Raw genomic sequence first — 16,404 nt, forward strand, 5'->3', positions numbered from 1 at the left:
CAGTAGAAGACCATAAGAAAGATATACCCCGTCACTCCAAAGTAGTGAACAAAAAAAAACAAAAAAAACTTTAGGGGTTTAAAAAAAAAAAAAAAAAAAAAAGGATTCAAGTAATTTCCAGCCAAGACAGGCAAATTGATATTCTATAGCTTTAAAACACCCTAGCAGTAAGGGTCTGGAGAGTTGCAGGTCATAATTCATTTCCAGCCCCCAGATTTTTAAGCAGAACATTTTCGTTCCTTGGTATCCTCAGCACAGCATTCAGATTTCAGCCCAGAGTACAGCATATGGCCAATGACAGCAGTGATGCTCATTTACACTTCAATTAAAAAGTCACTTTTCCCCAAAGGGAAACTCTGGAAAATCCCATAGTAGAAACTCAATTTTATAATTTGGCAATTTCTTTGATTTTTGGCAAGTATAGATTTCTCTTTAAGACAACAGTATTGACAAGAACATGCAATGTTATTTTTTGGCCAGGAAAGATGAATGCAATCTTGTTTAAGTGGATCCCAGTGGCACAGAGTGAGAGCAACCAGCCCAAAATTAGTTTCAGTGGCAGAAAGGTATTGACTTCATATCCAAAGATTTCTCCTGAATCATACTCTATCATATGTAAATATACATTTTTTAGCAAAGTTTGCACCTCGTGGTGGAAGATATATATATAAAGCCTAGCATAATTTGTTAGTGTAACTCTACACTCTGAGCCCCAATACCATCCCACCACTAACAAGATATACAAGTTAAACATATATTGTAAAATAAATCTTACAAAATACCCTGAAAAAGCCAAGCGTCACTTAGAAAAACTGAAAACTCAATCACTCAGGAATTCCACCACAGTGCTGCTGGAAAGCTATTCAACCAACACACCATCTACCACCCAAGTCTTACGCCAAAACCACAGAGGTAATGTAAGAAAAAAATTAAAATCAAAGAACTATGCTGTTCTCAGCTGCCCTGTGTAAGGAGCAATACAAGTAATGTAAGCAATTAAAATAAATCAGAGTACCAGCACCATGCAATAGGCAGCCATCTTTAATCCAGAAAAGAAGTCTAAACTAACCGAGAGGAAGGGGTAAAAATTACAAAGTGTAATTATATACGTGCTCTCAAATTACTGAACATTTATTAGTTTTACTTGCCGTCATTCAGTATTCAATCACAACATAGGTGAGGACGAGAAATAAATGCATTCTTTGTCCCTAAACAAAACTAACAACTAAGACAATCATTTTGATGTTATGCAGGTCGGAGTTTCAATAACCAGATAGGTTTTTTAAACTGCTGTAAGTTTTGCATACTTTGTATGATTCAGAGGTTTTTCATTAAAGCTGCTTGAATGTTTTGGGGGTTTTTTTTTTAAAAGGAAAAGCAGATTGGATGGTAAAATTCAAGCGGGGCACCATATTTCTCTATACTTTTCAATCTAGCACACCAGCTCAAAGTAGGGTGAAGAAAACGCGAGAGGAATCAGCCCAATGGCGTTCCAAGGAAAAAGGTATTGCAGATTCCTTACTGATTAATTATAAAGGGGGCAATGCAAGTGAAATGCTTTTAAAGGAAAGAGTCCTTTCCTGGGGGCTCTCTATTCACCTCCCTTTTAAGACCATCTCTATTTTCTGGTACTTGAAGAGGTAGGAGGGCTTTTCCTAGATCTCACATTGCACTGTGCGAGCCTAAACAAGAAAGAGTCTAGCAGAGCCCCAGAACTGAGCCAAAATTAAAAAAAAAACACACACACTTATAAGTTAAAGCTTGTGGTTTGCCATGTAACAAAAGTAAGTATGCAACCATACAAAGCATGGTGATATAGAATGAAGAACAAACTGCACCTACACAAAATGCCAATCTGTTTTAGAAGGAAAGATGTGTCCCATTTACGATACGCTTCTGAATTTCAGTTTTTAAACTTGTCGAGGAAACACAGATAGGGCCCTTATTAACTGCCATGGAAACATGCTCGCACTTTCTGAATACAACCAGTTTGGTGAGTCTAAAGCAAGGAGAACACAACTAGACCAGTTCAATGCTGCTGCTCTATTGGCAAAACAGTAGTCACTTGGAACCAGTCAAGGCTGAACTGTTTTACAAACCTTTGCAATAAATATACAGATCTAAAGCTCCACTCACCCACTAAAATTTCTATTTTTAAACTGTGAACATTTGTAAAACGCCTCCAAGCTTTCAGCTACTAGCAGTAAAACTGAATTGAGATGACAGACCTGAGAAATATGGTTTTTTTTTTAAAGTTTCATTCACATAAATTATACATGGACACCCCCCTCACACACACAAAGTCATTTTGGAGACAGTTGTGCAACAGAAAGCAAGAGAAATTCATGAAGAAAGTCAAACAGGTAGTGTTACTTAAGGAATGTATCAGTAAAAAAAAATTTTTGAATACATACAATGTACTTTTAAATAGAGACCCCAAACCTAGTTTTCTTCTGCTGATTTTACTAATAAAATTGTTTTTGGTTTTTACCCAGGATGATTATAGTGTGAAAGGCTGGCACAACCAGAACAAATTTTTGGAATGACTGGGTTTTTCACTCCTTGTTTTATAGAAAGCTCAAAAGGAGGGCTTTGCTGGTAAAAATTTAAAAAAGTCACTATTTGTGGATCCTTCATTGATGTTTTATTCCTACTCAGTAAAAAGAAAGCCATAAAGTCTGCATTCACCAGTTACACAATTTTTAGGAATCAGGTAGAATACAACTTTAAAAGATACTTGTAGAGTGTCTGAAGGTTGACCAGAGCCAGAAAAAGAGGTGGCTCAGGAGAAGTCCAAGAGAATGACTAAAGTCAGGATCCAAAAGAACCACCATGGACTGGAGATTCAGGAGCTTAGCTCTTCTGATGGCATAAAACGCCTTTTAAGCTAAAATTTAAAAAAAGGATATTCACAAAAGCTATAGCAAAATGCAGTGAGGTTTAACTACTTTTATGAAGGTACAGTGAGCCATTTATATTTTCCTAAGGTTAGGATGTTTGGGGGGGGGGGGTTTTTAAGCACTCAACACATTTGATTGAAATTGTGCATTATTTGCTTCCTATTGGCTCATCACAAAATTTCCCGATCAAGGTACTCTGAGAGGTGGGGAACATTTCGTGGACTTGAAAGATATACATTCATTTGCAATTTCCCCCCCTGTCCAAAGAATCTGGCTAATGAGAATAAACTATTATGGGCCCCTCCTGCCATTTTTTAATCATTTGGAGATCGGGACATCCAGATGGAGCAGAGAGAGGAGTTGCAAGCTTTCAGATACGTCCCCCTGATGCAGGAGATTTGAAATGCCAGCTGATGTCAGGGTTAGTGTTTTCTGAGCATTGTACCTATAGTTTTAAATGCATCAAAAAAAGTACTTAAAAATGTATTACCAGCATTTGAATTTTGGATACAGTTTAGATTGCCTGGGGTGAATGGTTGAGAAGTTCAAGCTACCACTTTCTAAAGTGGTCTTGCACTTGTTACTGGCTTGCTAACACCCTTCATATGCTTTCTATTCCATACATAAAGAGTTCTCACCATTACATTTATTGTTTTTTTACTGTTCCTTTTGTTGTGTTTGATATATTAGCCTGCCTTTTTTATACATAACAGTTTAACCTGAAAAATCAGTTAACACCTCTGAAATTGTCCTCAAGCTAAATGAAAATGATTTTATTTTATTTTATTTATTTTTATTTATTTAAGGTTTTTATATACCGGCAATCATGAGGACATATCTTGCTGGTTTACATGAAACGGGGTGCATTAAATACATCAAACTAAAACTGTGGTGATCGAAGGAAACAGTTACAATTAACAAGGGTCACAGAACTTGGAGAAGGAAGAGATAGGAAAGAATAACTGGTTAGACAAAATACAAATTAAATTAATTAAATACTATGTACAAATGGTATTGTTAATGGTTGAATGTTTTGGGGAGTCCTTGGATTGAGTCCTTGGATTGTGTCATTAGATTGTGTCTGGGAAAGCTTGCTTGAATAACCAAGTCTTAATGATAAAATGATAAAGTCTATTTTTCCTTTTATTAAATAATTGTCTCACATTACTTAAAATGAGCACCTTTTTAACTGTATCCACACAGATTTGGTATGAAACAGAAAATTAAGAGCGGACAGCATACTTGTACAGAAATGGCTTTCGTGCTAATTCCCTAAACCATTAGCTCAGCCTAATGGAAAACTGAAAACTTGGCCTTATTTGTAAGCATGATGAAAAGCCACCAAACACGGCTTTTAAATGTTACGCCTACCTGTGCTCCTTGTGCTCGAGCAACTGACAATCTCGGCAAGTCAGCCTATCGCACGTTTCACAGAAAAGCTTCAGCTGCTCTTGTTTGTGGACGGGACAGAAAACTGGACGCTGGCCTGAGGTTCCCACAGACTCTGTCACAATATAAAATCCATTGTGCAATGTCAGATAGGCTAAGTTCGTTCTACATACTAATGCATGCAATTATTAGCAAAACCCAAGTATTTCCCATGCCAACAATTATATCATGACTAGATACCAGAGCACACAGTAAAAGTAAATGGCGCAAAAAAAAAAAAAAAAAAAGTTGTGGTCCATCCAGTTATTTGTCTATACTGCCAAAGTTATATCCCAAATTGCTTCTATCATTCCTTATCCAAAACAATTTCATCTTCCTGCTCTCTACTCCACCCTCAGGTAGATGGGCATACAAGATCCCCCATTTAATTCACACCCTGGACCACACCCCCTTCCCAAAGCATTCTAAATCTAAATGGCTACCAATAGTACCACGGATGTTGGCCAAATATTTGACTTAGGTTTCCACTGCCTTTGTGGATAATACCCCTCCACCACCAGTCTGCTGCCTAACTCAAATTGGCATGAGGAATGCACACAATCCCAGCTACATGAGTTCCTGCATTTCCACTAGGACTTCGTTATTTGCAAGAAAGGAGCCTCTGTTCTTATCCCAGTCCCTCCTGTTTTAGCCTCCTCCACTATCCACTCCAGAATGGCATTCTATGCATCCAATATTCTTTCCATAAAAAAATATTTCCTGACATTGCTCTCAAGACTATCTCCTTGGAGCATATCATGGCTCCTAGGTCTAGAACCTTTCTATAGAAAACAGTTTAATTATTGCACATCAATACCATCCAGTTTTTTAATTTCTCTATCATGCTCCCCATCTCTCTTCTAGGATACACATACATTCAAGATCTTTGTCATCTCATTGGACTTTAGGTACAGACCCACCACCATTTTGATGATCCCCCTTCTAGATCTGTTTATATCTTTCTAGAGGTATGGCCTCCAGAAGTAGACAATACTCCAGGTGACATCTCACCAATGATCTATACAACAGCACAATCCCCATAGGACATGGAAAACATTACAATAAAACCACTTTACTTGGTAAAGGAAGTTTAGCTCAAAATAAACATGGCTAACATTATCATTTGATTATCTGCAAGGAGCAGCTACCATAAACAACTTGCTGGATGATTGGTCTTTACCTGCCTTCATGGGAAAATTCATATAACCTGGTGCATACTTTTGCTCAGGCCTTAAATAGTATAGGATCATAATGGGAGTACAGGCCATGAAGGAGTGCCTCATTTCATATGTTTCTATATGACAGCTTAGGATAAGCAAATGACCATTAGCCAAACGAAATTATGGCATAGTCTACGTGAACCTATTTCCTCTGTTTGTGTACATCAACCTTTGGAAGTCTATTCATAAAATCCAATTGCTACAAAGTTTTGTCATGGTCTACACTGATTTTAAGAGCTCTGTCCCTATTTATTGCATGGTTTCAAGGAGTTCATATTGTTCTGGCATAGTTTATATTTTATTTATTAACTGTTACTTATTCCTACTTCTACTTGCTTTGACACTTTGGTTTTGGAGAGGGAGGAAAGGGGCAAGGTGGCAATCTATCCTCACATGTAACCAGCTTAGTGGTTTGTGATGTAAAGCAGAAAATCAAATGTGAAACAGCTTTCTCCGAGAACAGCAGGATGGAAGCACACTGGGCTCTGTCAGATCACTTCACCCCACTGGTGAGGGCTTGACATCCTGCCTGTCCTCGGAGAAATAAGCATGCAAAGAAAATATTTGTCTCCAGGCTAAGCTAGGCTACCAATAAAGCAATTTAATAAAAACATCCATTGTTTATTATAAAAGTGAAAATGCTCCAGAATGAGCATGGCACTGGCAGGTAAGTATTGAGTCACATTTGCTCTGAATGTTTTTGGATGGTTCATACACTAAGCTAGTGTTTCCCAACCCTGTCCTGAAGCACACAACCAGTTGGGTTTTAGTGATATCCATAATGAATACACATGACAGATCTGCCCAACTCCAATGGATGCAAATCTCTCATGCATATTCATTGTGGAAATCCTAAAAACTCGGCTGGTTAGGTGTGCCTCCAAGAAAGGCTAGGGAAACGCTGGGCTCAACTAAGAGCTCAACAAACGGTATTAGTACATCATTGCAGCAGCCACGGATTGCTCTGGATGGACCCTCATGTCATACCTGAACTAGGCTGAAGACAGTGGTTTTAAGACCAAAGCAAATCTCAGAACAAAACTGTTAAATTAAACAAGTTTGCATTTCAATATCTACTTTCACATCTTGCCTCTTTTTATGCTACTGCATGATCTTGTTTAAGTCATGTGTCACTGGGAACCTACATGTAACTCCCTTGATCATTTCAGATCTCTTGATGACTTAAAAGATCCCAGCTTGCTGAAAAAACAAGTTGGCAGCTACCTCTCAGCAAAGCAGGTCATGCAAAACAAATTATCAGAGATCTCTGATGAATAGTTAAAATTATAGTAATTGTGCACTGCATTCAATGGTTCATGGCTGAAAGTGTTTTAGATGTTTCTATCATCTCGATGCATGCAGGTTCATAAGGCTCAATGCCAGTATTAGGACTGTTTTACATGGGAACCCACCCATTTCAGGTGGAAAGGAAGGCAGAAACTGAAAGACATGCTGCTTTACATTTTAAGGTAAAACCAATTTGGGCTTAGTTTGTACCAGTGGTTGGTTATGGGCTTAGAACTGCAATGCAGAGAGTCCACCACACTCAGCTGCCTTTTTTTTTAGGATGACATGGTCCACTCATATGCATACAAAGTTCACAAAAAAATGTTACAAAAGCTTGGCCTGACCCTACCCTTTCCTACTTCTAATTCTGTCAAGTGGGGATTCCCAGGTACACAAAAAAAAAAAAAGGAGATAGTGTTATCTGGAGCTATAAATTAATGCAATAAGAAATATCATCAATTGAATCCTTGCCACAAAACAGTTAAATGTGGCAGTATTAAATGTACATCAGAATTAGCAGGAAAAAAGAAAGGCAGAAACTAGGCCTTTGCATAGGGCCTTGGTGAGATGTGCACAGACACTGGAGCATGCTCCCAGTTAAAGCGGGGCCTAATTACTCTGCACAGACACTGGAGCATGCTCCCAGTTAAAGGGGTGCCTAATTACTCTGCACAGACACTGGAGCATGCTCCCAGTTAAAGGGGTGCCTAATTACTCTGCACAGACACTGGAGCATTCTCCCAGTTAAAGGGGTGCCTAATTACTCTGCACTGACACTGGAGCATGCTCCCAGTTAAAGCGGGGCCTAATTACTCTGCACAGACACTGGAGCATGCTCCCAGTTAAAGCGGGGCCTAATTACTCTGCACAGACACTGGAGCATGCTCCCAGTTAAAGCGGTGCCTAATTACTCTGCACAGACACTGGAGCATGCTCCCAGTTAAAGCGGTGCCTAATTACTCTGCACAGACACTGGAGCATGCTCCCAGTTAAAGCGGTGCCTAATTACTCTGCACAGACACTGGAGCATGCTCCCAGTTAAAGCGGTGCCTAATTACTCTGCACAGACACTGGAGCATGCTCCCAGTTAAAGCGGGGCCTAATTACTCTGCACAGACACTGGAGCATGCTCCCAGTTAAAGCGGGGCCTAATTACTCTGCACAGACACTGGAGCATGCTCCCAGTTAAAGCGGGGCCTAATTACTCTGCACAGACACTGGAGCATGCTCCCAGTTAAAGCGGGGCCTAATTACTCTGCACAGACACTGGAGCATGCTCCCAGTTAAAGCGGGGCCTAATTACTCTGCACTGACACTGTTTTGGTATTACTTGTTTAAACTTCTACACCGCTTTCAGCTGCCTGTATAAGGGCCGGGGAAGTGGTTAATAAATGGTTTCAAATAAATTTTGTAGCACTAAATCTCGGGCAGATAAACAGGAAAGGTTCAAACTGTCACCACTTATTCGGTGACCAAAACAACCAAAACGTTTTATAACCTAAGTCACAACTTCTCTAGATTTTTACGTCTCCATATTTTTACTATGACCAAACCATATTTTCATAAAAAAATTCACTATGATAAAATCATAAACATGAATGGAATAGAAACATCAATAAACCCACCTTTGAGTTGTCCATTTATTAAATATTTATTATCCACCTATAACAAATATGCTAAGCAAAGTACAAGAAAAACAATCATTTAAAACAAACACAATACAACAACAGAACAGAGCTAAAACAATTGCATCCATTTAAATAATTAAGCAAAAGCTTGCTGACAGAGCAGTGTCGACCTGTTTTCTGAATTTCATTAAGTCATCACTCTCATTGCAGTGGGCAAAGCATTCCAACATACAGGCCCAAAAACATGCCAGATGTCTGATACTGACCAAATGAGCAATTTTAGGTGAAGAAACTAAAAGTAGATTTTTCTGGCTAGAACAAAGATTAAGGGGTCAAGAACTGGAAGATTAAGGGGGCTAGAACTGGAAGATTAAGGGGTCAAGAAGATTTGAGATACTCTGGTTCTTTATGCTTTCAGCTCTTAAAAAGTAAAACAAACTTTAAATCTGACCCACTGCAATACTGGCAACCAGTGATCTACAACACCGGGACTGCTCTACTTCTGACGCCTTTTCTATCATAGCCCGATTGCTGCCAATTTAATGGGTATATAACAGATACCAAAATCTATCCCAATCATCTGACATGAAAAGATGGCATAGTGTCTTACCTGAAGAGACATCATCTTTCTTTCGGATCATGTGATCTTTAGTAAATTTTACTCGCTGGTGTGCTTCTATGCAAGTTTTACAAAGCCATTCCCCACATTCCACACAAAAACCAACTGCGCTAGCATTATCTTCGCAACTAGTACACACCTGGAATGTAATAAAACATTACAATTATGACATGATATACAGAGCAATCCATCAACATGAAAGGCAAGCATTAAGTGGGCCAATGGTTTACAGAACCTCAGTCTTTTCCTTAAAAGGTGGACTTCTGGCTCTCTTTTGGATTCAGTCAAAAAAACATATCTGGATTAGACTTGGGAATTATAGCTGCTCTGGTTTTGATAACAATACCTTGAGTTCTGCTGTGAGATAAGTGTGATCTGGGCAGTGTTTCTTTTGAGAGAAAACTGCCCACTTTGGCAGACCATAAATCATTTTATCTACATTTTCTTATATACCACTAATTTCCAAAAAATGGGTCAATGTGGTTTACAGTAATACACTCAAAACATTAACACATTAAATGTTGCATAGGAAAAATAAAATCACAAAAACATTTAAAATGAGTTAAATATTTCGTTAAAAGCAAGTTTGCTTACCATAAACGGCGTTTTCCGTAGACAGTAGGATGATTTAGCCATGCTGTTTGGGGTAATATCATCCGGGCATTATGGAGCAAAGCTATCTCTCTATCTGCCCCTGGGCGGCTGCGCTGCTTTTCCCACGCACCTCATGTGAGTGTCTCAGTTGATTATAAAGCCGATCCATGCAGAGTAAAATTCAGATGGCTGTACCAGAAGGAGGGAGGGTTCACATGGCTAAATCATTCTATCTACGGAAATTTGCTTTTTTCCGTTAAGCACGCTTATTTAGCCATGCGGTCTGGGAGGACCAAGCTGAAGGTTGCTTGTGGGCAGCCACTTTTGTTGGACATGATGCAAACTGATGATCCCAATGCACTGCCAGTTAATCGAGACAATAGTGGGATGTAAAAGTGTTAACCGATGACCAGGTTGCTGCTTTACAATTATCTTGAATCCAAACATTCTGCAAGTATGCTGATGAATTTGCTGTTGCTCTGACTTGATGTGCCTTAATTGGATTATGGACTACTACTGAATGTGATATGTAACAGAACTGAATGCATTGAGTTATACAATTGGATAGCATCCTTTTGGTTACTTTTCCTGGATCATTTGGATTAAAAGATGTTCATCCCAACTTTACGTCTATCTGCTTAGAGTTCTTCTTTTGAACTATGCCAGTGCTCTCTTGCAGTCCAATGCGTGAAGTACTTTTTCCCTTCTACTCGCATGCAGTTTAGGTAAGAAGGTGGATAATGAAATTGTTTGATTCAAGTGAAATGCTGACATCATCTTAGGTAAAAAGTTTGGGTGTGTATGCAGTAAGACCTTGTGATGGAATTGCCATTCCAAAATCTGCATGGCTTCTTTGCACAGAATCCTGGAACCTGACCCTCCTTCCTTTGTTTATATAGAACATGGCTACTTGGTGGTCCATGCGGATTACAGACTTTCCCTGCAGCGTTGGAGTGAAGATATGCACTGCATTCTTTACTGCTCTCAATTCCAATAGATTAGGAATTGGCTTTCTACTGGGGTCCGTAAGCCCTGTGTTTTCAAATTAAGATGGGCTCCCCAACCTTTTGTTGAAGCATCTGTTGTGACTATTAAATTGGTGTATAGGACTCCTGAATGATGCTAGCTACCACAAAATGTCTGTTTTCATTGAGGCTGTAATGCAAATTCTCTTCAACATGAGCTGCCTGCGTAGATTCCATTGTGACTTTAAGCCCCATTGTAATCACCTTATGCAAAGACGGATGTGAAGGACCATATATGTATTGCTGCTGCCATGTATCCCAGTAAGACTAGCACTCTGCATATGTAGTAAAGCTCTGTGCCTACCTTTTTCAGCAACAGACAACGCAGAGTCTGAGCCCTGTCGTCGGGCAGGAAAGCCTTGCATAAAGGGGTGTGAATCCTTACTCCTATGAACCGAAGAATCTAGTAAGAGTTTAGGTGGGATTTTTCGTAGTTTATGATAAACCCCGGTTTTTCCAGGCATCAAATTGTCTCAATCAACAGCTCCTGTAGAATTTGCGGATTTGGAGAGACTGAGCCAGTCGTCAAGATACGGGGAAAATCCTGATTCCTCATTTTTGTAAGTGAGCCACAATCACTGCAAGACATTTCATGTAGACTCTCAGGGCAGATGAGAATCCAAAGGGAAGTACTTTGTACTGGTAATGTTGATTCCCCACTTGGAAACAAAGGTAATGCCAATACATATTGTGGATGGGTATCTTTCAGGTCCAGAGAACACATCCAATCGTTTGGCTGAAGAAAAGGCAGGAATGATTTCAGAGGTAATTTTGAACTTTTGTTTCTTAATGAGAGAATGCAGGTCCAAAATGGGATGAAGACCCCCCCCCCCCCCCCGACTTCTTGGGAATGAAGAAGTATTGGGAATAGCAGCCCTTGTAGATCTGGGAAAGAAGGAGAGTGTGGAATGCTTGATGCACCAGATCCCTTGCTTCCTGCCGCAATATGGGGATTTGTGAAATGTCCCTCGTGGGTGCTTCTAAATGAGACATCAGTGGGAGATTAGAGAAATCCAGTTTGTACCCATTGGAGATTATATTGAGAACCTATTGATTGGTTGTGATCTTGACCAAGCTTGGTTAAAAAAAACAAAAAAACCCCCCCAAAAACACACAAAAAAACCCCATATCCTGCCCCCAACCTACAATCAGTGTTGATTGATTCTTCCTCAAAACACCCTGCTTCTGTTTTTGGGATTGCATTTGCTGAGGTTTTTGGGATCTCTGACCTCTTTGTTGGTTCCTTTGCTGAGGCTGTTTGTGAGGCCTTGGTTGCTGATAGGAAGGTGATCTACATGGTAATTTCTGTATGGCCTATGCTGGTATAAGCTCCTTTTATATTGGGAATAATACCTGCTGATGGCAGACTGTCTGCCACATTTTGCTCTTATTTGAGAGACGTTTCTCTCAGCTTCTCTCCAAATAGGTTGGTCCCTTTACAGGGCAAGTTTGTTAATTTATCATGAACGTCTTCATGAATTGCGTTGGAGTGAAACCAAGCTATAAATCTGGCTGTGATAGAAGCAGCCAACGTTCGAGCCAACATGTCAAGGCCTCGTAGATGGTTCTTAGGTGTCGTAGACCTTCTTGCAGGTCTATTAACGGTTATAGTGTTCCTTGATCTCCCTGCCCCATAAAGACATAGGGCTTCAAGTTTTGGACACACTCATATAGTGTGTAAAGTAAACTTGGTGTGTATACATGCATTTACCATGGAACCTTGAAAAATCTTGCGACCAAATTCATCCAATACCCTGTTGGCTTTTCTGGGGGGTGTATTGGAGTGTAATCTCGTCTGCTTTTTTTTCATAGCCTATGCGACGACTACAGAGGCATGTGGAATCTGAACCGTGCCATAATGTGTGGACTTTTGCATCCTGAATTTTAGACTAATTTATTGGATACCGTGAGTATGGTATGAGGGGATTCCCATACTTTGTCCATGACAGAATCCAGCAGTGTATTCAAGGGCAGAGCTGTTGGTTCTGATGGAACTTCTAAGATCTTTAAGATGTCCACTGTCTCCACTCCAAGATCAGAGATCTTGCAGGTCTCCGCCTTTAAGTGTGCCCACCTTCTCCAGAAATTTGGAGTAGGTTAGATCTTCATGTGGTGAAGGTAGCTCAAGGGGTTCTTCCAGTGGATCTGAAGGGATTCCTGTAGAGCTTCCCAGTGAAGATGGAGGCAACGCCTGAGGCTGGTCATTTGGCTCAGGGGAAAAACATGGACTTCCCGGAGGATGTGAGCTGAACTCCATGTTTATAGGTGATGGAGGGTATTCCGATTGGATCCACTTCCTTCATGGTCCCCATAGCGCATGTAGTTTTCCCACGAGTTTACTTGCGGATAAATCTACACCGATTTATAGGAGGTAGTGAGTTACAAGACAAATAGTAACATGTGCTATTCAGCTACATTGGTGGAAATGTGCATGTGGAATCCCTTATGGGTCAGGCAATTCAGGGATATTATATTCCCCTTTGATTATTACCACATGCAGCATCTCTCTCCTAATTCACCCCTTGGGTTTCAAGAAGGGGGCCTGGACAAGCTTGTGGCAGCTTACCTTGGTGTCAACCTGCAATTTGTCCTCTGGAGGTTTTGGAGGGGTTGTGCTATGCAGTAGTATGTCAATAGATGTTAATATTCCCGAAAGTTGACGAGATCCTGAAAACCAGACCGGTTAGGTGTGCCTCCAGGACTAGGTTGAGAAGCAGTGATATAAGAGTTTAACTTTACCTTTGATTTATTAATTTACAGGCTGATACAGTACAGCGCGCGACGCATGTTTGATGCGCTAGCTCTACCACTTATTCAGTAAGGGATAATAGCGCATCGAAAACGCGCATCCAACCCCCCCGAAACTAATAGCGCCCGCAACATGCAACTGCATGTTGATGGCCCTATTAGTTATTCCCGCGTGATTCACTAAGTAAAATGTGCAGCCAAGCTGCACATTTTACTTTCAGAAATTAGCGCCTACCCAAAGGTAGGCATTAATTTCTGCTGGCACCGGGGAAGTGCACAGAAAAGCAGTAAAAACTGCTTTTCTGTGCACCCTCTGACTTAATATCATGGCGATATTAAGTCAGAGGTCCTAAAAGTTTAAAATAATTAAAAAAAAAAAAAAAATGTAAAATCGGCCAGCAGCTTGAAAACCGGACGCTCAATTTTGCCAGCGTCTGGTTTCCGAACCCGTGGCTGTCAGCAGGTTTGAGAACCGACGCCGGCAAAATTGAGCATCGGCTGTCAAACCTGCTGACAGCCGCCGCTTCCGTCAAAAAAAGAGGCGCTAGTGTCCCTAGCGCCTCTTTTTACCACGGGCCCTAATTTGCATGTTTGTCCCCCCTGAATCCCGTGCACAGGAGTGGCCTGGGCACTCGCCCGCACTCCCGCAACCTTTACTGTATTGGCCTGTTAGGTAGAAATGAATTCTAGGTATTATATTTGTAGAGAGTGATGGAACTAGTTTTTACTCAAACATTTGAGATTTAAGGAAGACAAATTATTTTTTTATCCTGTTTAGCAATGCGAAAGTGCAAAATCTGGTGATAGTTATAGAGAAGGAAAGCAGAAGAAAACCACTGCATAGTAGAGATGAGGACATGATGGCGGGAGGTCTTGTCACTAAGATATCAAAGTAGGAAAGAGTCAAAAGGGAAAGCACCAACATCCATGGTCTGCTTCGTTAGCATTCCTAAATTTCAAGTCCTTTTCCTTTAAGAAATGTGGCAAGAAAAATCTGTAAAGACCAGTGTTTTAATTTACCTTATTAAAAAGAAGAATCAAATCAGATTGCTTGTAGTATGCAGTATCTACATATTGGGCCTTTCCCAGGAAAAGATGGAATATCAAAATAGAAGTAGCTTCCCTATAGCTTGCTACAGAAAATGGGACTAAAATATTCACAATCCGTAATTTCTCATGGCCTATGCCACATAACTGACTCAGATTACTTTTTCCAATTTCTTAATGTGAAATTTAGTTACAAAATGTTGACACCTATACATTTGTGAATAATTAGCTACAAAATTATGCTTACTTTTTAGGATGAGCTGAATAAAAGGGGGGGTTATCTTGATATTTTGGGCACATATGTCCCATACCGATATGTCCCAAACCGATTTCCACCCAGACCCCAAATTAGACACACATACACAATATAAAAGCAGAAAGCCACATATGCCATACCTGTTCTGACTTTTCATCAGAGCTGCTTGGTGCTTCAGATGTGTCTTTCACAAAGTAATTGTCTACCAGATCTATCTGTCTGCATTCCTGACGGCATATTGGACACCTGATCACACCAACTGGACATAAAGGGGAGAAAAAAACCATATTAAACTGACAGCTGTGAAGAACAAAATGGTTCAATTTGTATATATAAATTGAACATTATAGTAATTTTGCTTGAACCTAGGTTTCACCGATATATATACATCTTCTGCCATTTATTATTTCTGTTGATGTGCTGAATTCAAATATGGACAGTTAAACCAGCCGATTAAATATCATGGAAAGATTAGCCAATGTTTGTGTCTATTGCGTAGATAGTACTAGACAGAGGTAGAGATGGGCTCCAGCAGTAGAATCTCTCACAGCTCTGCCTTACTCTTGGGTAGTTCCAAATCTCTGGCAAGGTCATTCAGTTCACTTTGTGTTCTGAGGAGGATGGTTCAGGAGCACAGGTTTCAACATCTTCCTCAGCTTACTCAAATAGGAATGATTCTAGCACTTCAGGAACCAGCAATCCTCCTATGTGGGGTATTGGGCATATAGCAGGTGGAATGTTTGGATACCATTTTTCTTTGACAAAAATTTTCCGACTGGGATGCACCATGCAGAAGTAAATTACTGAAATGATCTGTTGGCTTTCTCCAAATCACTGGCACTGCAAAAGGAATACATTTCCTCTTCCTGTTCAACCACTGGCAAAGATTTATTGCACAAGTGTTGCAGCATGTGTGGGGCACCCGGCTCGTCCTGTTCTCCAATTGTGCAGCCAAAATACAGGTGAGTAGGCTTTAACCACAGTAACTGTATTGCGCTTTTGTAATGCAAAAGTCACTTCACCACAAACAGAGCAAGCGTTATCTGCATTATTCACACAAGAAAAAGGCAACTCTGATCCTGTTCAAACCGAAATCAAAATCAAACACTGACAGATTACACTGATTTCTAGTGCAGATTTAGGGCAATTTGTTCAGCAGAGTGATGTAAACTGAGTTTAAGTCATCCATGACTTCTAGAAATAACACAATTCAATTCATATCATATATGGCACAATGCGAGCTTCAGATTGCATCATTCATTGTGTTCAAAAATCAAGTATTATCCAAACACAGTCATAGATTTATTCAATGATTCAGAGATGTATTTTAGTCTAGTTTAATTCGAGATCCTTTCCCTTTTTAACTCACTTATCCTTCGCAACTCCCAAGTCAAAGGTCATATATATTGACCCAGTAGCATATCTTGAAAATTAAAGCCGATCAACAATTTTAAACATCATTTTTGCTCCATTGACCCAGATTTTGTAAAGTTTGACTACATTCGTTTCGGAAGTATTTTGGCTGTAGGCCAGTGTTTTCACAGACTTCATAAGGAAATGCTTTGTAGTGAACACAATTAAAAAAAACAAACCACACTCTATTATATGCAACGCATAAATCAGCTTGGGAAATTCTCATGAGAAACTGTGCC

General features: G+C 40.0%; 1 protein-coding gene across 4 annotated transcripts in view; it reads right to left on the reverse strand.

Annotated features, from left to right (window-relative positions):
* The window catches only part of TRIM33 (tripartite motif containing 33), a 139,832-nt gene that overhangs the window by 55,918 nt on the left and 67,510 nt on the right, over window positions 1-16,404 (reverse strand). For all 4 annotated transcript variants that reach the window (XM_029572458.1, XM_029572457.1, XM_029572459.1 and 1 more), the window contains exons 2-4: window positions 14,893-15,011; window positions 9,074-9,221; window positions 4,272-4,404 (exon numbers count right to left, since the gene is read on the reverse strand). In XM_029572458.1, coding sequence (XP_029428318.1) covers window positions 4,272-4,404; window positions 9,074-9,221; window positions 14,893-15,011 — 400 coding nt within the window. The remainder of the gene's footprint in view (window positions 1-4,271; window positions 4,405-9,073; window positions 9,222-14,892; window positions 15,012-16,404) is intronic.

Source organism: Rhinatrema bivittatum, chromosome 12, assembly GCF_901001135.1.
Source record: "Rhinatrema bivittatum chromosome 12, aRhiBiv1.1, whole genome shotgun sequence".
Taxonomy (NCBI): Eukaryota; Metazoa; Chordata; class Amphibia; order Gymnophiona; family Rhinatrematidae; genus Rhinatrema; species Rhinatrema bivittatum.